Source organism: Peromyscus californicus, unplaced genomic scaffold, assembly GCF_007827085.1.
Source record: "Peromyscus californicus insignis strain IS unplaced genomic scaffold, ASM782708v3 Scaffold_23__1_contigs__length_62951481, whole genome shotgun sequence".
Classification (NCBI taxonomy): domain Eukaryota; kingdom Metazoa; phylum Chordata; class Mammalia; order Rodentia; family Cricetidae; genus Peromyscus; species Peromyscus californicus.
The window spans coordinates 18,029,170-18,050,117 of NW_026294534.1; the positions used below are offsets into that span (position 1 = coordinate 18,029,170).

Sequence of the window (20,948 nt, forward strand, 5' to 3'; positions counted from 1 at the left end):
ATCTTACATCCAATAGCTATCACTAGAATTCCCTCCTGCCCCCTGGAGGCTAAGCTGTCAGCAAGAATCTTCTGCCTCTGTCCGTGCCAGTCTAGTGGCTTCTTTCACTTAGCATGGTTTAGGAGTTTATCCATGTTCTGGCATGTTTCAGTACTTTATCACTGTTTATTGCCAAATAGTATCCTGTTCCAGCCATGCAGTTCAGTTTTAAATAAAGTAGATTTCTCACAGTTTCTCTGAAAACCAAGACTAATTTTGTTGTGTACATTGTTCCTGTGAGCACTCTGTGCTGCTCTGTATCTAAGCTCCTTTGTACAGTTATTCTTGATTGTAGTAGCCACTGGTCTACAGTTGTTATTATTCACATTGTTAGCACTGGGCAACGTGTTTTTACACTTTAGTAATAATAACTCCTTGCACAGTGGTGGCGCACGCCTTTAATCCCAGCACTCGTGAAGCAGAGACAGGTGGATCTCTGTGAATTCGAGGCCAGCCTGGGCTACAAAACAAGTTTAAGACAGCCAGGACTGTTTCACAGAGAAATCCTGTCTCGAAAAACTAATAACAAACAAACAAATAAATAAATAGATGATAACTCCTTGTGAGGGTGTGTTGAAAGAATTTTAGGCCACATTTCTATTTTAAATTGTATCTTCATTTAGTTCTCATTTTAAGTTGAAATTAAATGCTTTTAATATTTTTAAAATACTGTATATTAATTGGGGAAGAGCAAAACTCTGAGTATGATGTCAGAAACCAACAGGTGTCCATAATCTCTTCTTACATCTGTGTAAATACTATTAAAATTTGAGGGAGGCTGGAGAGAAGGTTCAGCAGTTAAGAGCACTGGCTGCTCTTCTGAAGGACCCAGGTCAATTCCGAGCACCCACATACCATCTTTAATCCAGTTCCAAGGTTCTCATGTCCTCTTCAGGCCTCCTTGAACACCAGGCACTCGTGTACAGACATACATGCAGGCCAAACACCCACACACACTGTATTTGTAAAATAAAAGGAAATTTTGAAAAATTTGAGGTAATTCTTTTTCTCTGCACATATTTATAATTAACAAACATGTAAATGAAGGTCTTTGATAGAAGGTTTTTCCTGGGGAGGAAGTTGATTTTGTTTTTGAAGTACCTCACTGTGTCACCTAGGCTGACCTGGAACCTGAGGTCCTCATGCTTCCGGAGTACTGCCTCATAGAACACCTGCACTTGTCCTCTGTGTGAGTGCGTGTAGGTGTGTTTACCTGCGCACACACTAAGCTGGAGGAGGACGTGGGGTGCCCTACTGTCAGTCACTCTCCACCTTATTCCTTTTGAGTCAGGATCTCTCCCTGAAGCTGGAGCTGATCTGATGGCCACAGAGCCCCATCAATCCTGTCTCCATTTCCTCCAGCCCTGAGCTCCAGGCACAGGAGGCCTTGCCTGGATTTCTTCCAGGGGCTGAGGATGTGACTCAGCTCCTCATGCTTGTGCAGCAAGCGTGTTTGTCTGCCGAGCTGTGTTCTCTTTTCTCAGCCTCTTTCCTCATGCATGCTTTCTCTTCCCTTCCATCCTGCATCCTCTTCCTCCCCTCCCTCCCTCCCTCTCTTCTTGTGACAGGCTCTCATTATACAGCCTTTACTGGCCTGGAATTTGTTATGTAGACCAGGCTAGCCTGGAACTCACAGAGACTTGTCAGCCTCTGCTTCCTGAGTGCTGGGATTAAAGGCACGCACCTCTTAGCAGCCTTCCCATGCTTACTTTAACACCAGCAATATTTTTATTATCTGTTTATTTATTACTAGTTTTTAAATTTGTCTGTTTTGTAGACAGGGTTTCTCTGTGTAGGCTGGCTATCCTGGAACTCACTATGTAGACCAGGCTGGCCTCGAACTCACAGAGATCCACCTGCCTGAGCCTCCTGAGTGCTGGAATCAAAGGTGTGCACCAAAGGTGTGTACCTGGCTTAGCAATATTTTTAAAGTTATAAAAGTACATAGTTTTAACTTTACATCATTTTGCTTAAAAATATTTATGTGTATGAGTGTTTTGCCTGCATGTATGTATATGCACCATATGTGTGCCTGGTGCTTGAGGGTGCCAGAAAAAGAGTATTGCATCTATGGAGTTACATACAGATGGTTGTGAGCTGCCACGTGGTGCTGAAAACAGAGCCCTAATCCTCTGCTAGAGCAACATACTCTTAACTGCTTTGCCGTCTTTCCAACCTCTACTTTGAAATAGATTTTTTAAAATTATTTCAAAATTTGGGGTGTGGGTGTGCACACCTAAGTACAGGTGGCCACCCTGGTTAGAGGTACAAGATTCCCCTTGGAGCTGGAGTTACAGGTAGTTATGAGCCAACTGATGTGGGTGCTGGGGACAGACTCCAGAGCATGGTGTACTCTTCATGTGGCCATCTCTCAGCCTTGTGTTATTTCTCATATATAAAAACATTCCTTCTATGATGCACCTTTGACAGGAAGTGTAGAAAATTTAGTCAGTTGTTCAGAGACACGGCTTTGCTTCTTGAGTTTTCATGTCTTCAGGATTTATTTTATTTTTGCTCTTGCTTTTTAGATTTGTGGGTGAGAAAAGCTGGGGATTGATCCCAAGGTCCCCTATACGTGCTCTGACATTGAGCTACATCCCTAGTCTTTTTGTTTGGTTGGTTGGTTTATTTTTGTTTTTGTTTTTTGAGACAGGGTTTCTCTGTGTGGTTTTGGAGCCTGTCCTGGATCTCACTCTGTAGACCAGACTGCCCTCAAACTCACAGATCCACCTGCCTCTTCCTCCCGAGTACTGGGATTAAAGGTATGTGCCACCACCACCTGGCAAAGAATCATTTTTAAAAAACAAATAAACATTAAAAAAAAAAAAAAAGATGCCGGGCGGTGGTGGCTCACGCCTTTAATCCCAGTACTCGGGAGGCAGAGGCAGGTGGATCTCTGTGAGTTGGAGGCCAGCCTGGTCTACAGAGTGAGTTCCAGGACAACCAGAGCTACACAGAGAAACCTTGCCTCAATAAATGAATTAATGAATGAATGAACAAATAAATGAATAAATAAATAAATTTCTTGTTTTAGTGAGTCATGTAGATCTCTCATAAGTTGACATATTAGTTTGTAACTTTCCTTCTCCTCTTCCTTCTTCCTTCCTTTCTCCTTTCTCCTTTCTTACTCCTTCTCCTCCTCCTCCTTTCTTTTTGAGACAGGCTCTCTCTATGTAACCTTGGCTGTCCTGGAACTCTATGTAGACCATGCTGGCCTTAGAGTAAAAGAGATCCACCTGTTGCCTAGCTAGATATTCTTCTAAATCACCACTTACTTTTTCAGGAGTTCATTGATTTGGGGAAGTAAGCGAACTCAAAGAGGCAAAGGCAGTTTTCCTAGAATTCTAATAATGATCTGAAAGGTCAAACTATATTATTGATAACAAATAATGCTGTTTTCCTCGAAGTAGAGGTTCATTCTTGAGAGACACCTGCCACCTGCTCATGTCTGAATAGCAGCAGAAAGGCACATTTTCTAGTGACTGTGATATTCCATCTTGCCACCAAATGACCATAATTAATGCTCCCCTCAAGGCAGCAGCCTTCACTGTCCAGGATGCAGAAGTGTCTCATTCATTTCTCTTGTTTTCTTATCGCACGGAGTATTAAGAGGCATGGATTCAAGGCTGAAATGTAGGAAAATTAATCGTTTTTGCTGATTTATTAAGGATATCACATGAAACTATCCTTTTAAAAAAGTGCCAGTGTATGTATCCTTTTAAAAAAGTATGGTGGTAAAGCACCCAGCAGCTGGGTGGAGTTCCATGCAGTATTTGTGTCGTGATGCCAGACATTTTATCTGCTGTTGCTTTTGTGTCTGAAGCATAAAGGAGAAATCAGCAATATTATTATGACAGTACTATAGAGGTCACAGTTCCCCTAAAACAATCTTATGTTTATATAGCTAGAAAAATGATCTGGTCAGTACTTGGCTCTTAAAAGTCCAAGGAAACATGTACAGTTTGGGAAGGAAACATTGTGTACTTATATTCCAGTTTGTAAAAATATTAGAGACAAGTAAAAAATAAATTATGTAATCAAAGTAATAAATGGGGTGATTAACAGAATTTCACATTTCTTTCTCTTAAAACTTGCTACCCTGATTTTAATCATGTGGAATGATTTTATAGTAGCCATTAAAGTTATGAGGTTACTGAGTGTTTGGGCTATTTTAAATGTCCAAGTTTTAATGGAAAAAAATGCTGAGAAAACTGTATTTCAAGATCCCTTTGGCAAATTATATGTGGATTTTTATGTCCTAACATAATTAATATGAATTTTTACTTACAGGTGCCCGGGAATATCATGTCCAATTTTTTAGCAACCAGCCAGAGAGGGCATGGGTTCATGAGAAACGGGTACGGGAGTATAAAGGTCACGAACAGTATGAAGAGTTACTAGCCGAGGCAACCAAACAAGCCAGCAATCACTCTGAAAAACAAAAGGTAACTGACAGCCCATATGTGGGCTTTGTTTTGTTTGTTCCGTTGGAGATGGAAGCCAGGGTCTTTCCCATGACAGACAAGCAGTCTGCTGCTCAACTCTACCGCCACTGTGCATTAACACATTAACACATTTACAACTGGTCAGAGTGGTGTGTGCCCATCATCCAAGCACTCATTAGTGAGGCAGCACTTCAAAGTTTGAGGCCAGCCTGGTCTATATAGCAAGTTCCAAGCCATTCAGAGCTTCATAGTGAGGCCCTGTCTCAAAAAAAAAAAAAAATAAATAAATAGTTGTATGTCATGTAACATTATAGTACTATTAAAAGCTGTCAGAACTGAGGCTGTAACTCATTTGGTAGAGTTCTGCCAGCATGCATAAAGCCCTGGGTTAGGTCACTGGTACCACAGAAACTGGGCGTGGCTGCATATCCAGTAGAGGGAGGAGGATCAGAACTTCAAGTTTTGCTACATAGAGTTTAGGGCTAGCCTGGGATACATGGGATCCTGTCTCAGAAAACAAGACCAACTTTATAATCTGTTGTGAAGTGACCTGCACAAATCCAGTAGGCATTAGTGATGTTTATTTTGCTAAGACTTTAAAGTAATTTTTCTGTATTACCGTCTTCCCTTAATTCTTCCTTATTCTGTTAACAAAGTTATTTTATTGAAGATTTAAAAATACTTGACTAGAGTCAGGAGCATGTGGATCTGTAATGGCAGCATTTGAGAGGCTAACGAAGGAGGGTCCAGATTAAATAAAGTCAGCTTCGTCTACACAATGAAACTATCTCAAAAACCAAAACCAAACCAGATGACAAGTTTATCTCGTACGTTCTGTGAAGGAAGTCGTGTTGAAAGTGTTGATGTACTTATTTAATCTTCATAAAACTCCCAGTAAGGTCTCTTTTTCTTTTCTTCAGATCAGGAAACTGAAGCACAGAATGCTTCAGTTACTGGTCGGTCTGTCTCAGGCCGCAAGAGTTAGAGACCCAGGGACCAGAGCAGGAGTTAGGAGTTAGGGAACTTCAGTACATTTGAAGTGGTGGCGAATATTAGACTTTGAAAATGAATTCTCAGTATGTCTTGTTGGTTCTTTTATTTATCTTTTTAACTTGGTTATGTTTTAATTACGTTATTTTCATGTATTCATTGGATCTAGTGCTGGGTTTCATACAGATGATTTTTTTCAAGTATATCATGAAATTAAAGTAGGCCTCTTATAATTCAGAAATTTCTAATTTTTGTACTTTTTTTTTTTTTTAGTTTTTTTTTGAGACAGGGTTTCTCTGTGTAGCTTTGCGCCTTTCCTGGGACTCACTTGGTAGCCCAGACTGGCCTTGAACTCACAGAGATCCTCCTGGCTCTGCCTCCCGAGTGCTGGGATTAAAGGTGTGCGCCAACGCTGCCCGGCCTAATTTTTTTTTTTTTTTTTTTTTTTTTTTTTTTTTTTTTTTTTTTTTTTTTGGTTTTTCGAGACAGGGTTTCTCTGTGTAGCTTTGCGCCTTTCCTGGATCTCGCTTTGGAGACCAGGCTGGCCTCGAACTCACAGAGATCCGCCTGGCTCTGCCTCCCGAGTGCTGGGATTAAAGGCGTGCGCCACCACCGCCCGGCAATTTTTATACTTTTAAAAGCTACATTTTGGCTAGGAGTGATGCCACGTGCCTTTAATCCCAGCATTTAGGAGGCAAGAACAGGCAAGTTTCTGGGTTCAAATCCAGAGTTTTAACCACCACCAACAAAACCACCAACTTTTATCACAGACTTTTAAAAAATTCTTCTCATTTTCTTCCTTCTCCTCTTCCTTCTCCTCCTCCTTCTCCTTCTTCTTTATATTAAAACAAAAAACAGAGTCCAGAAGCATCGGATCCTTTGGACTTGGACTAGTGGGCAGTTGTACGCTGCCTGCCTGCTGTGGGAATTGGGAATCAAACTCTGGTCTTCTGGTCTTTGGGGGGAGGGAGTGGCTTTTCCAGGCAGGGTCTCCCTTTGTATCCTTGGCTGTCCTGAAACTCATTATGTCCTGAAACTACCAGGCTGGCCTCACACTCACGGAAATCTGCCTCTGCCTCTGCCTCCCAAGTACTGGGCCTAAGCAAATTTCAATGCATAAAGAGGATTTTAATTGATTTTTATCAGGCTTGTATTTTAAAGATTTAGTCATCGACATTTAGTGTATATTATAGCGTCTTATAGTCTGACTCCTAAAAAAATTTTTTTATTATTACTGAATTTATTGTTGTTGTTTGAGATAGGGTCTCACTAATTAACTCTGCCTGGCCTAGAATTTGCTTCGTAGACCAGGCTGGCCTTAAACTCCCACAGACCTGCGTTTCTGTGTTTCCTGAGTCCTGGGATTGACAGTGTGTGCCACCGTGCCCGGCCCTATTGTTACATTTCTTTTGGGTACACATGTATAGTTGACATGATGTGTCTGTGGAGGTCAGAGGGGAACTTGGGGAAGTTGTTTCCCTCCACCTGCCTTGTGGTCCCAGGGATGTTAGTGAGGCCGGGAGACAAGTGCCTCTACCTGCCGAGCCACCTCAGGCCGGTCTCAACAGCTCTTAGATGCTTTGCTCATCACTTTCCATTAACTTCCCGGGTCACCTCACACACTTTTGTTCAAAGCTTTCTTCCCCTCCTGCCCACCCGACTCTTCTGTTCAACCACTGTGGAAAGGGATTCAGGGTTTGATCATCACCGCCCCATCCCCCAACACACGCTTTTCTTGGTTTTGTTGCTTCCTTGGGTTTTCTCCTTTCTCTCAGTCCATCCATGTTTGCTTATTGGCATAGACTGGCCACATCTCCAAACGTGGGCCGGCCACATCTCCAAACATGGGCCGGCCACATCTCCAAACGTGCCTGACTTCCTTGCCTACCTATGGAGGAAATAGCAACTTGGGAGTGGCATGTTTAATGTTAGTGTTTATAGTCACTTCTATAGTCTTTCTTCTTTTCCATCATTACTATTAAGTAAATATGATGTGGAAGGACAACTCCTCTTTGGGGTGTTCTTCAGCAGAGTGATCAACAAAAGAAATGTAGATAAAAGAACACACCTTCATGACATTTAATAGAGTGATACTAGCTTGAATGCTTATTTATTTGTTTGTTTGTTTGTTTGTTTTGGTGTTTTTTTTTTTCCACTTTTTAAGACAGGGTTTCTCTGTGTAGCCTTGGCTGTCCTGGAACTCACTCTGTAGACTAGGCTGGCCTCGAACTCACAGAGATCCACCTGTCTCTGCCTCCTGAGTGCTGGATTAAAGGAGTGCGCCGCCGCCGCCGCCGCCGCCGCCGCCGCCGCCGCCACCACCACCACCACCACCACCACCCAGCAGTAATAATAGTTTATTAATGGTGAGGGATCAGCACATTCCATTTATTTATCTGGAGAATCTAAAAGTATTTATGTATACTTGAAAAAAATGGCAGAGTGCCTGGAAAATACATGTCGGTTTTAATGTGCCTGTTGGACTAAAAAAGATCTCTAAAATTTCATCTAATACCTGTATCTTTTTTATAAAGATTCGGAAACCCCGGCCTCAGAGAGAACGTGCCCAGTGGGACATTGGCATTGCGCATGCGGAGAAGGCTTTGAAGATGACTCGGGAAGAGAGAGTGGAACAGTACACTTTCATCTACATTGACAAGCAGCCAGAAGAGGCTTCATCCCAAGCAAAGAAGAACGTTACCTCCAAGACCGAAGTTAAGAAACCTCGAAGACCAAGATCTGTACTCAATAGTCAGCCAGAACAGACCAATGCTGGGGGGGTGGCCTCCTCACAGTCAAGTACTGACCTTCGGAGACAGAGCCAGAGGCGGCACACAAGTGTGGAAGAGGAAGAGCCCCCTCCTGTTAAAATAGCCTGGAAAACAGCGGCCGCGAGGAAATCCTTACCAGCCTCCATCACAATGCACAAAGGGAGCCTAGATTTGCAGAAGTGTAATATGTCTCCAGTTGTGAAAATTGAACAAGTGTTTGCTCTTCAGAACGCGACAGGAGATGGGAAGTTCATTGATCAGTTTGTTTATTCAACGAAGGTACCTCTTGTTCTCTAGGGGCTTGGGGAAATGGTACTAAAACCACTTAAGAATGTGATTTAAGTGCCCTTGGATCCACTGCATTTGAAGCACACAGTCTCGTTTACTCTGGGCAAAAAGCTGTGTTCTCCCGTTTCCCTGTTGTAAGACTCCCATCTGTAGTTGATTAGTCTTGAGCAATGCAGCCAGGATGGAGCTTAGCTCCTGAAAGTCATGGAAAACCGGGCAGCTTGCCTGTTTCTCATTCGTAGAGTTAGTTTTTCTTTGTTGTAAAGTATGATTTTTATTAAAATTTTTCTTTTATCTGAATTGTTTTATATATATATATGTATATATAAAATCTACTGGAACAATTGTGCCTGCTGATCTGTTTGGTTGTACCGGCAGTGGCTCTTTTGTTTTGTTTTGTTTACATTTTAACTACACAGTTCATTTAACTCAATGTACCTAAACATTATTTCAATATGTGTCAGTACAAGGTGGTTGATGAGCTGTTTCCTACTTTTTTTCTCTCATCTAAGTCTTTGGAATTCAATGTCTATCCTCCTCCACCCACCTCTCTAGTGTCTTATATAGCCCAGGCTAGCCTTAAACTATGTAGTTGAGTATGACCCTGCACCTCTTATTCTCTTCCCTCTGCCTCCCAAGTGCTGGGATTGTAGACATGCCACATGCAGCTGGTTCTAGGAATCCTGCACATTAGACAAGCTCTGGACCAACCAAGCTGTATCCACCAGCCATGGCTTACATATTAACTGAGACTCACCACGTTTCAGGTCAGCCACATGTGGCTACTGTGTTGGACTGTGCAGATTTAGTGAGGATTTCTTGCATGTCCTTAACTCTTCAGATTGTGGGTTCTTATTAGATAATGTACTCCTCTGACTGGGCTTGGTAGTATGTGCCTATTGTTCTAGCACTCAGAAGGCAGAGGCTCAAGGCCAGCCTGGGCTACATAGCAAAACCTTGTCTCAAAAAATAAAAATATGGGCTGATTGTGCCTCCTGGCCAGGACTTCTCCTAACAGTTGTGCCTATACCTTGCTCAGTCCTTCTCCTAATCTAGCTTGAAGCTGCTTGAGTCAAGGCCACACTCAGTTTGGCATTGCTGAGCCAGAAGTTTTGTTGGCTTCCTCTTAGCTTAGGTTATCTCAATGAGTTTTAGAGACATTTCATTGCTATGTTGATCCTATAATGACCTGTGGTGAGGAAAAGGTGATTCATTGATATAGATCAGCTACTAAAAACCTCTACCAGTCTGCCCTGGATTTCCACTGAAGGCAGTTAGTCTTTGGCTTGAAGGTGTCAGAGTTTTTTGTAACACCGGAATATGTGCATACCTCACAACCTGCTCCTTAGTCTGGGGTTTGTGATTTTGATTTAGTTGCATCTTATGCATGTGTATATTAAGGAATTCTGTGCTTTTTTTTCCCTCCATTACTGTATGCACATTAAAATAGTTGATTAAATGTAGGGGATGCTTCATACTTAGAACGTTCTTAGAAATGTTAAGGGCCCTCCACTCATCTGTTTCTGCTGGTTGGCTTAATTGATTTCAGTAGGGCTCAGCTCCCCAGAAATGCTTGAAGTATACTTTCCACTTGACTTCTCCGTTTTCCTTTTCCTTTACTTTCTCCTCTCCCCTCCTTCCTCCCTTTCCCCTTTCTCATTTCCTTTCCTTGCCAGAGAGAGTTTCAGATCCCTTGGGGCTGGAGCTACAGGCAATTGTGAGCCCCAAAACATTGGTGTTGGGACCGGAACTCAGTTCCCTGGGAGAGCAGCAAGTACTGCTAACCACTGAGCCATCTCTCCAGCCCTATTGTGACTCTTTTGATAGCAACATTTGCATATTGTTTGAATGCAAATTGCCTTTATTCTTAGAGATAGTTTTATTTGCTTCTGTATGAAAAAATACCCCCTTACCCTAAAACTATTAAAGGAAATTCAAGATAAAACTGATCTTTGGGGGCTGGAGAGATGACTCAGCCCTTAGGAGCATTCACTGCTTTTGTAGATCTGGGTTTGGTTCCCAGCACCCACATGGTGACTCACAGCCATCGTTCCAGTTCCAGAGATCCAAGGCCACATTCTGGTCTCGGCAGGCATGCATGTGGTTGGTGCACATACATGCGAGCAAAGTACTCATACACATAAAATGAAAATAAATCTTTAAAAACAAATAGATCTTTTGAAAAATAAATAGAACACTTAAAATGGCTCTTATTTCAATACATTAAAATTACCTAAATTAGGGGCTGGAGAGATGGCTCAGAGGTTAAGAGCACTGGCTGCTCTTCCTGAGGTCCTGAGTTTGTTTAATTCCCAGCAACCATATGGTGTCTCACAACCATCTGTAATGAGATCTGGTGCCCTCTTCTGGCCTGCAGACAGAACACTGTATGCATAATAAATAAATCTTAAAAAAATACTTAAATTATTATCTAAGTTAACTGAACCTGCCTTCTGCTCCATGTGACCTATTTGATCACATTTTATAAACATAAATGGCATATATCTTTATTTAAAGATATTCTCATCTCAAGGCACATTGGCCTTTCTACCTTTGTGACAGATGACTAGGGACTGTTTTGTTTTTGACAGAAAATGGGGTGGTGCAGGTTCATTTATTAAGGGTATTTATCACCTGGACTTAAGGCAAATAGTTTTCATTTTTCCTTCAAGTGATCTCATTGTATATTTTAAAATACATCCTGGTGACTTAATAAAATTTTTCTGATAATGACTAGTCCTAATTGACAAGTTTGAGCATATTATGATGATGTTAAACCATCTTTATAAGCTCACGATACTATGTGCCTGCTAATCACTTGTTTTTTATTCTGCCTCATTTTAAAGGGAATTGGTAACAAAACAGAAATAAGTGTCAGGGGGCAAGACAGGCTTATAATCTCCTCGCCGAGTCAGAGAAATGAGAAACCAACTCAGAACACGTCATCTCCCGAGGCAACATCTGGCTCTGCAGGTGGGTATGACCGACGGGGTGCCTGGGTCCATCCCGAGAGGTTCCAAAGCGGCTTTCATTGTTGAAGGGAAACTGTCATGAATGAAAACAGATCGCAGTGGCACACATACATAAGTGTTTCATAGTGAGAAGCCTTCCTTTGTCTGCTACCTCTGTAACTCCAGTCCCAGGGGATCTAACTCCCTCTCCCGGCCTCTACAGGCATCGGGTACACACATGGTGCACAGACAGACAGACATGTAGGCACAATACTCATTCACATAAAATTAAATTTAAAGATTTTTATTTTAAAAGCAATTATTTTAATAGGAAAAGAATGAAGCAGAACTAGAGAACTTTATTCGCCGTTCTTTTCCCTGCAGGAATTGAAATACTAGGATGGTTCCATAACTAGGAATATAGCTATAAGTTCTATGCTGAGTATGGTAGTATGCATGTAATCCCAGCCAAAAGAAACCGGCAACTCCCCAGCTCTAAATAAATAAACAAACAAACGAGATGGGGGCGAGTGTAGCTATGAACTGTAAACGTGTCTTAAGTCCTTTCTCTTTGCATAGGACAGCAGCTTACTCTTCCAGCAGCAGTAGACATCTTCCTCCTCCTCACCATTTGCTCCTTTGTCCTCGATTGGAAACACAGTTGTTGGTAGATGTTGCAGTGTCTGTAGCTCTGGACCCAGGACCTAGGTACTCTAATGTGATTGTTCTCTGATTAAGAGACACCCTGAACTGAAAACTAAGCACTGTTACTCTTCCTTAAAAGAGAAATGCCTGAAGCAGGGAGTGGGAGGCAGAGGCAGGTGGATCTCTGTGAGTTTGAGGCCAGTCTGGTCTACACAGCAAGTTCCCCAGGCCTGCCAGGGCCACATAAAACAAAATGAAAGGGAACAACAAAACGCAGGAAGAAAAATCCCTGTATTTAGTAAGGGTGTGCCTTTGGAAGGTTGAAGGCTCTGTTTTGATTTAAAATTTTAATTACGTTATTTATTTGTGTGTGAGTGTGTGTGCACGTGCACACATGCCATGGCATGCATGTGGATCTCGGAGGACTACCTGTGAGAGTCAGTCTCTTAGTGTGGGTCCTGGGGATCGAGCTCAGATTAGACTTGGCAGCAAGTGCCTGTATCCACTGAGCTGTCTTATCAATCTAGAGCTATTTTTCAAAGAAACGTACAATGGATCTTAGTGTAAACTGGTTGTCTGGTAGTTTTGTGTCATAGCAACAGAACTGCATGAGTGCAGTTATAATAGTAATAGTGACTATTATTTCTGTAGTAGTGCTTAGCATGACCAATAAAAATGGAACCTTAATCTCAGGTGAAGAGGCTGCTGTGAGCCTCACAACTCCAAGGCCAGTGTGGGTAACTTAGACCTTGTGCCCAAATCAAACACTGCAGTGGGGTGGGAGCCAGGTGGTGGTTCCACCTGTTACCCAACGCTCAGAAGGCTTAGGCAAGAGCACCACTGTGGGCCAAGGTTAGCTTGAGCTATATACTAAGTTCCAGGACAGCCTGGGCTACAGAGCGAGAACCTGTCTCAACAGCTCTTCCCCACCCTATAGGCTTTTTATATGTAGGTCAGTGCTTGCCTGGTATGCAAGTTGGCGTAAGTGAGAAGAAAATGTTAATTAGCTTGGGTATTTAGAATCTTTATTGTGTTTTTTGAATTCTAAGAAATGATTTTGTAATATAGGAAAATAAATGTTTCTGTTCTGCGATACATTGGCCATTTTGCACTCTCCTGTAACCCAGATGAGTGGATTATTTTTTCCCACACTGACCAGTTCTTAAACACCTGCTGAGCGACCTTTTTGTTTGTGAGACAAGGTCTTATTGTGTGTCTGGAACTCACTTTGTAGACTAGGCTGGCCCTGAGCTCAGATGTCTCCTGCCTCTACCTCCTTAGTATGAGATTAAAGCATGTGTCAGCTCATCTTTGGTTCAGTCCTCACACTGTCAGACCCTTCAGGATTAAACTTACCTGCTTCTGGGTTCTTGGAGGTAGAGTATTGCTGTGAAGCCCAGCACTCACCACCTGGCCCTGAACTCACCACCCCTTGCTCCCACCTCCCAATTGCTGTCCTGACCAGCATCAGCTCCCACACCTTTGGGCTCAGTGTAGACTCCAGAAGGCTCCAGGACTTGGGTTTTTTTTTTTTTTTTAAAGATTTCTTTTTTTTTTTTTTAAGATTTATTTATTTATTATGTATACAGTATTCTGCCTACATGCATGCTTGCAGGCCAGAAGAGGGCGCCAAATCTCATTTCAGATGGTTGTGAGCCACCATGTGGTTGCTGGGAATTGAACTCAGGACCTCTGGAAGAACAGCCAGTGCTCTTAACCTCTGAGCCATCTCTCCAGCCCCGGACTTGGGTTTTTTAAGGACAGGATTCTCCCTATGTAGCCCAGGCTGGCATTGGATTCCAGATCTGGCCTCACCCACCATGCCTGACCCTATCTCCAGAGTTTCTGGTTACAGCCTGTACATTGGGGGTGATCTGGTTGAGGGAGTCATTTGCTAGAGCGGCTCACAGAAGTCAGGCAAACACTTCATTGAAGCGTACCAATTTGTTATTAAAGATGCCACAGAGGGTACAGACATGCAGGCAGCTGAAGAGACTCCCTGACAGCAGATACAGAGAGCTGTACCTCTCGTGTCCTCATCGGAAAGTTCTAAGGCCATAGTTCAGAGGATTTCAGGAGGCTTCATCACGCAGGTACAACCTGTTGTTAATTTGGCTGCAGCCTGTCTTCCCCTCTCGGGCAGGAATTCGGGCTTGGAACTAAAAACTTAGTGTGGCTCTGTCCTTCTAGTGACTAGCCTCTGCTCAGCAGCCCATCAGGAGTTGTCTCACTTCAGTAAAAGACAGATCCTCTGTCATCTACTTAGAACCAGAGCAAAGACTAAACAGGACAGATATGCGTTCGTACCACTCAGAGAATTAGAAAGAATTTGGGAATGAAGAGCAGAGACCAAATACATACTTCTCCTTTTTAAAAAATGACATACTGTTTATTTGTATGTGTGCCACTGTGGATATACACAGAGGTCAGGAAGAGCCTGCAGAACTGGGGTCTGTTCTTCCACAGTGGGGTCCCAGGATGGAGCTCAGTCGTGGTGGCACGTGCCTTTACCCACCCAGCCATCTCACTGACCCAGTGTCCTTCTTAATGTACTGTAATAATGTACTGAGCATATTATCTTCTGGAAGAATCGGGGTCTGGAAAAGCAGACATAGAGCTCTTGAATCAGTAGTAATCCAGGCAAATCTGTGATGGAGGATACAGAGTTTGAATTATTACAATAACTGTATAATAACCACCATTCAGAAAAAGACTGTGGGAGGGATGCAGGGCAGAGCAAGATCATTCAGGAGGGCACTGGGCACAGTTAAGGAGGCACAGTAAGCAGAGTCTTTATCCAGTGTCAAGTCGGGAAAGGAAGCCGAGCTAAAGAACCAAGGGGTAGCAGGTGCAGCGGGTCTGCTGCTTGCATCATGTCAGATGCCATCAGTAAAGTGAAGCTGAAGATGAGCAAGTGACTGAGGCCAGGATGTGATATGTGCTTGCTGTGACCATTCAAAACAAAACCCTTCGGCCTCGGCTGCTCAAGTAGGCATGTTAGTTTTTATAGCAGCTTTGTTAATTTGTCTTACTTTAAGTGAGATGTCTAGATCTTTATTTACACACCTCTAGTCTCCCAAGAAGGGGGAAAATAAATTCTTAATTTCATGCTGGACACTTACGTTTTTTCTGTTTTTCGAGACAGAGTTTCTCTGTGTAGCCCTGGCTGTCCCGGGACTCACTATGTAGACCAGGCTGTCCTCGAACTCAGAGATCCACCTGCCTCTGCCTCCTGAGTGCTGGGATTAAAGGCGTGCATCACCAGCGCCCGGCGGCTTCACTGGACACTTAAGTGTCACTCACAGCTTTTATGAATGGGTCATATTTCTCGTCCCTTCCCTCAGCTGTTGAACATGTATTTGTGTGATCTGTTCATTGTGAAATTCAAGTTCCTCTGTGAACTTGCATCTTTGTTTTCTTTGTTAAGTAGAATGTTCTCATTCTTTGTGCCTAGAAAAGGCAACCCGCTTTCTTCCTTAGACACATAGAGGTTAGGCTCTAAGTTTTGACTAGAACCTCTCTTCAGGGATAGGTGCTACAGCTTTGATTTTGGTTTTAGTTTAATTTAACCTTCATGGTTGATAAGCATACTTTTGTCTTTTTTTTAAATATCATCTCACTTTTTTGTAAAAATCACTTAGTAGTCCAAAGGTCAGAAGAGAAGCTTATTTCCCCTTAGAAGCCATTGTAGCATCTCAGCTGCAAGTGGAGCGTTCTTGATACATTAACTGCCGCTGGCATATTTCTGTGGTTTGAAGAATGATATTTACATTCATACTAGGTTACTACATTCTTTTCCAAGTCTCCCCTCCCCCCCCAGAAAATAAGTATAAAAATTGTTAGTGGTTTTAAATGTGTCTGTTCTTTGGGTAGCTTTCAGAATCATCCTAAGAAGTCATGCTGCTTCCCCCTCTGTAAGACAGTAGGTCGGGGTTGGAGAAGTGGTTTAGGGGGTGGAGTGTCTGCCTGCCATGCACAATGCCCTGGCTGCAAACCCCGGTGCCACCTCAAGTGGCATGTTGACTCCTGCCTGTAATCCCAGCTCTAGAGAAGGAAGCAGGGAGAGTAGGATTTCATGATCACCCTTGAGTAGATGGTGTGTTCATGGATAGTCCGGTCTACATGAGAGCCCATTCCAAAGAAGCCAAAAGTTAGATGTGGTCAACACATCATAGGATGGTAAGGAAGTCCGGTAACTGCAGTCCGGACTGTTTGCCAAGTCCACACTTCACTCTAGAAACAGGCAGGTTTAGTTTGCTTGCTTGCTTGCTTGCTATTGCTTCCAAGCTGTTTGCATTTTTGTTTTCCTAGGTAGTACTTGAGTCCTGATGATTGTACTAGAGCATGAGATCTCTGAAATCCTCAGCTGGTCTATGAGGGCAGGCTCTCTTGTTTTATTAAACATTTTTATCAGTTTAAGGAGAAAAGTTGAGAGTAAAGGATAGTTCCAGAACCGCCATTGACTTCTGTGACTAGACTGTGACTTTGGTGCTAGAAGCAGATTAATGATAGTTCTGGAATATACTGCTGCTGCACCGTGGGCATAGCCTTGCCGCTAAAGCACTTGCCAGTGAGCAAGAGGACAGGGGCTTGGATTCCTTGGACCCACACAAGTGCCAGATGAGCATGGTAACCCGCCTCTAATTCCAGCCTCAGAAGGTGCCTGTGGACTGTCCATTTCAGTGAGCCCTGGGTTTGACTGATTGCTGAACGTGCCTTCACCTGCATGTGCACAGACTTGCACACACACCTGTACACATACAAACCTTTGTGAACATGCATGCACACAGGTATACCCCATACATACATACATGAAAGGGAAAATGGCTGGTGAGATATCCAGTGGGTACCTGAAGACCTGAGTTTGATTACCAGGACCCACAGGGTGGAAGGAGAGAACACACTCCCACAAGTTGTCCTCTCATCTCCACACTGGCACTGTGGCTTGTGTGCCCATATACACACACACACACACACAGGTACACACACACACACACACAAAATACTATAGTGTTACCAAACTACTGACTCTACCAAAAACAAAATAGTGAGATTGCTCGTTGTTCTGGATGTGACCCAAGAGAAGGAAACATTTCCCTGTAACCCAGAGCAGTGAAATGCATAACTTTGAAGGTTACCTTCATTGCTGCATGGGAGAAGTTTCTATCTGATTGCAAAGGAAGCACGTGACAGGAGGTCAGAGGACAATGTGGAGTTGGTTCTCTTTATCTACCATGTGGGTCTGGGGCTGAAGCTCAGCTCATCAGGCTTGGTGTTAGGCACCTTTACCTGCTGAGCCATCCCACCGGCTCAGGAAGTGAGTCTTCTAAGGAAGGGCCTTCGGTCAGTTGTACTGCAGACCTGACAAATAGTCGCAGTGAAGGTGTTGCTGGTCGTGGTGTCACAGAGATACTCATTCCTGGCTCGGTGTTCTTCCAAGCTGCCACGTCAGTTTTATTTTTCACATGAGGTCCGTGTAAGTTTTTATCAGTTTATTTTTAAGCAATTGTACTGTTTAAAAATCTTAAGGCAGGCATGGTGGCTCATGCCTTTAATCCCAGCACTTAGGCAGAGACAGTTGGATGGATGTCTCTGAGTTGCAAGTCAGCCAAGGCTGCTAGAGTGAGACCACCATCTCAACACACCACACACACACACACACACACACACACACACACACACACACACACACACACACCCTTAAGTTTATTTTACTATTTAGCATAGAAAAATACCAATAATATGTCCTAATTAGTTTCCCATGGTTAGTTTTTTGTTTGTTTGTCTTTATTTCACTTTTTTCTTTTTGAGGTTAGTCTCAGGTAACCTCTTAAGAATGACCTTGGCCGGGCGGTGGTGGCGCACACCTTTAATCCCAGCACTCAGGAGGCAGAGCCAGGCAGATCTTTGTGAGTTCGAGGCCAGCCTGGTCTACAAAGCGAGATCCAGGAACGGCGCAAAGCTACACAGAGAAACCCTGTCTCGAAAAAACAAAAAAAAAAAGAATGACCTTGAACTTCCGACCTTCATGCCTCACCCTACCAAGTGCCCTGGTTTGTGTGGTGCAGGGGATCTTGTGCAGGGCTTTGTGACATAAAGCAAGCACCCGTGTGACAGTCAGGGTAACAGTTGTGTTTGGTCTCATGTTTGTGCCTGTCCTGCCTTTTCCTCTGACTCGGTTGGTGTGGCAGTACTGTAAGTTACACAATGTGCCCACTGCATTGCTCTTCATAGATAAAATGTGTTCAGCTTACTTAAGGTGCAAAATGTGTACTGGCGATTGGATTTTGAACCAATGGGTGTGTGTGTGTGTGTGTGTGTGTGTGTGTGTGTGTGTGTGTGTGTGGACACACACAGGTATGTGGAGGCAGCTGGGGGTGTATTTCTCAGTTGATTTTCACCTTTGATATAGGGTCTCTGGCTAGACCCCCCTCTGCCTCCTCAGCAGTGGGATTGCAGGCGTGTGCTGCATGCACCCCTTTTTGTTGGTTTTGTTTTAAAGTGGTTGCTGGGGATCTGAACTCAGCCCTTCTGTGTGCATGGGATAGCAAAGCCTTTGGTGCTGATCCGTCCATTCGGTCCCTTCATCCCCTGAGTTACCCTTCCTTAAGTGTGTTGACCAGCCTGAAGGAGTAAACTATGCCTCTGCCGTTTTAAAACTAAACTAAATTAATATCTCCCTTATGTGTAACTGGGTCTTTTATAGAGCCCATTCTCCGTTTATTTGAGCTATTAAATGATTTTGTGTTCCCAAGTGTTTAAAAGCTTTTCAGTGACTTTCAATTAACACTCTGTCAGTAATAGATAAAAAAGTCAAGACTCTGGTCAGCTCTTAACCAGAGGAGTCATGCCCCTTAGTGAGTTTTCTCTGTTTGTGTGCTTCCATCCTCCCGCAGGCCCAGGAGAGAAGAAGCAGCAGAGGAGATCTGTCAGGACTCGATCTGAGTCAGAGAAATCCGCCGAGGTTGTGCCAAAGAAGAAGACCAAGAAGGAGCAGGTTGGCTTCCTACATGTAGCGAGTTAGAGTGTCTGGGATGTGGTGGCTTATCTCTTGTCACCAGAGAGATCCTCCCGCCTTGGCCTCCTTCCTCAGCTCTCCTTCCATCTGTCCTGCTCGGTTGCAGTGGCGACTTCTCACAGCTGTCCTGGGATGGTGCTTCAGCATTGTCCCAGGACACAGGGTTGGGGGATGGGAAGCAGCGGGGCAGGACCCTTACATTCATTTTGAAATTCTGTTAGAAGCACAATGAGTTCATGTTTTCATGAGTTTTACTTGGAACCATCCTGGAGTTCCCTTTTTAAAATTTTGATTTTGGGTTTAAGCTGCTGGTATATATTGTTTTTATTTTTTAAAGAAATCAAATTAATTTAATTTATATTCTTATATTTAAGAAGCAGGTAATCATAGATGATCTGGTTTGTTTTCTTCTGTTGGTATCGCAGATCTTTTGAAATGTTATTTTTCCAGTGGAATGGCACTCATCTGGAATCAGACTGTTAGATAAACAATATTCAAGGAAAAAGTGTGTGGGGAGGGGATTACATTTTGATTGAATGTGTTCAACTGGTGTAATCAATGTAGTAATATACATGTTAAATTACCTTTTCAAATAACTCTTAGAAATGATTCTCCTATAAATTATAAACTCACAGAATTTTTTTAATTTTTAAAAAGTGAATGAATATCCATTTTTAGATAAGCACTTTGCCACTGAGCTGTGTCCCCAGAATATTCTTTCCTTTTCTTTCTTCATTTTTTTTGAGATGGTCTCACTGTATAACCCTGGCTGGCCTGGAACTCGGTGTACTGATCAGATTGGCCGGGCATTCCTAGATACCTGCCTCGGCCTCCCCAGTGCTGGGGTTAAAGGTGTCTGACGCCACAACCAGCTTTAGAATATTTATTTTTTATAGCCCAACCACCTACTATTAAAACAATTCCAGAATTAGTTCCAGTAAGTTTAATATTTTAAAGCCATTTACCATGGAAGAGTATGTACTTTTTTATTTAAAAATCTTCATAATTTTAAATTTCCAAATTTAAAAGCTAACTTTGTGGGTGCTCTATGGTATCACAAGCATATAAAACATTTTTTGAGAATATTTAGCTAAAATTTTAGTAATATTTGTCATTTATCATAATTTCCATATCTAGGAAATTCCAAAAAATTCCAAGTCTGACAAAACTATAGTATTTGTTACTAAAATGAAATTGTGACTTTTCCACCTGGTTCCCAGATTCAGTCTGTGACCAGTCAGTTTCAAATTTATAAACAGAATGAGTAAAAATAATGGGACAAATGTTACTGCCACTGTGTTATATATAGTTAGTAGTAGAATAATACCAGTGATTGTTTAGAAGATTTTATATTTGTACAACTAATTGTATCGTACAAAAAGCATTCCTGTTGTATGTTTTTTTACCTGTTGTAAAAAAAATAAAAAAATTTTTAAAAAGCTTAGAACAATCCTTAAATATTTACAAAATGTGTTTCAACATGCATACTTCACACCTTAAAGAAACATACAGTTCACTCCTAGCCTAAACAGGAACCTCTCCAAACAGCATCTGTTCCCTCTTCCGATGGTTCAGTCTCCCGTACCACGTGTTTGACATAGACATTGGCAGAATAACTTCTGATCTCGCTCTCCTGATGTAGGATCAAGACCTTGTTCATAAGGCACTCCAGAAAGTGCTGTTGCAGTGCCACAGACTTTCTAAGCTTGTTGTAGCAGCACAAGTGTTGAGCTGCCAGCTGTATGGAGCCAGATAGCACTCCACACAGAGAGGGTCCCGGTTCTCAGCAACTTAGCTGTGA

At 42.7% G+C, this 20,948-nt stretch overlaps 1 protein-coding gene across 7 annotated transcripts in view; it reads left to right on the forward strand.

Annotated features, from left to right (window-relative positions):
* The window catches only part of Nsd3 (nuclear receptor binding SET domain protein 3), a 118,262-nt gene that overhangs the window by 52,993 nt on the left and 44,321 nt on the right, over nucleotides 1-20,948 (forward strand). For all 7 annotated transcript variants that reach the window (XM_052751881.1, XM_052751887.1, XM_052751880.1 and 4 more), the window contains 4 exons: nucleotides 4,330-4,484; nucleotides 8,009-8,524; nucleotides 11,380-11,506; nucleotides 19,026-19,126. In XM_052751881.1, the coding sequence (XP_052607841.1) occupies nucleotides 4,330-4,484; nucleotides 8,009-8,524; nucleotides 11,380-11,506; nucleotides 19,026-19,126 (899 nt within the window). The remainder of the gene's footprint in view (nucleotides 1-4,329; nucleotides 4,485-8,008; nucleotides 8,525-11,379; nucleotides 11,507-19,025; nucleotides 19,127-20,948) is intronic.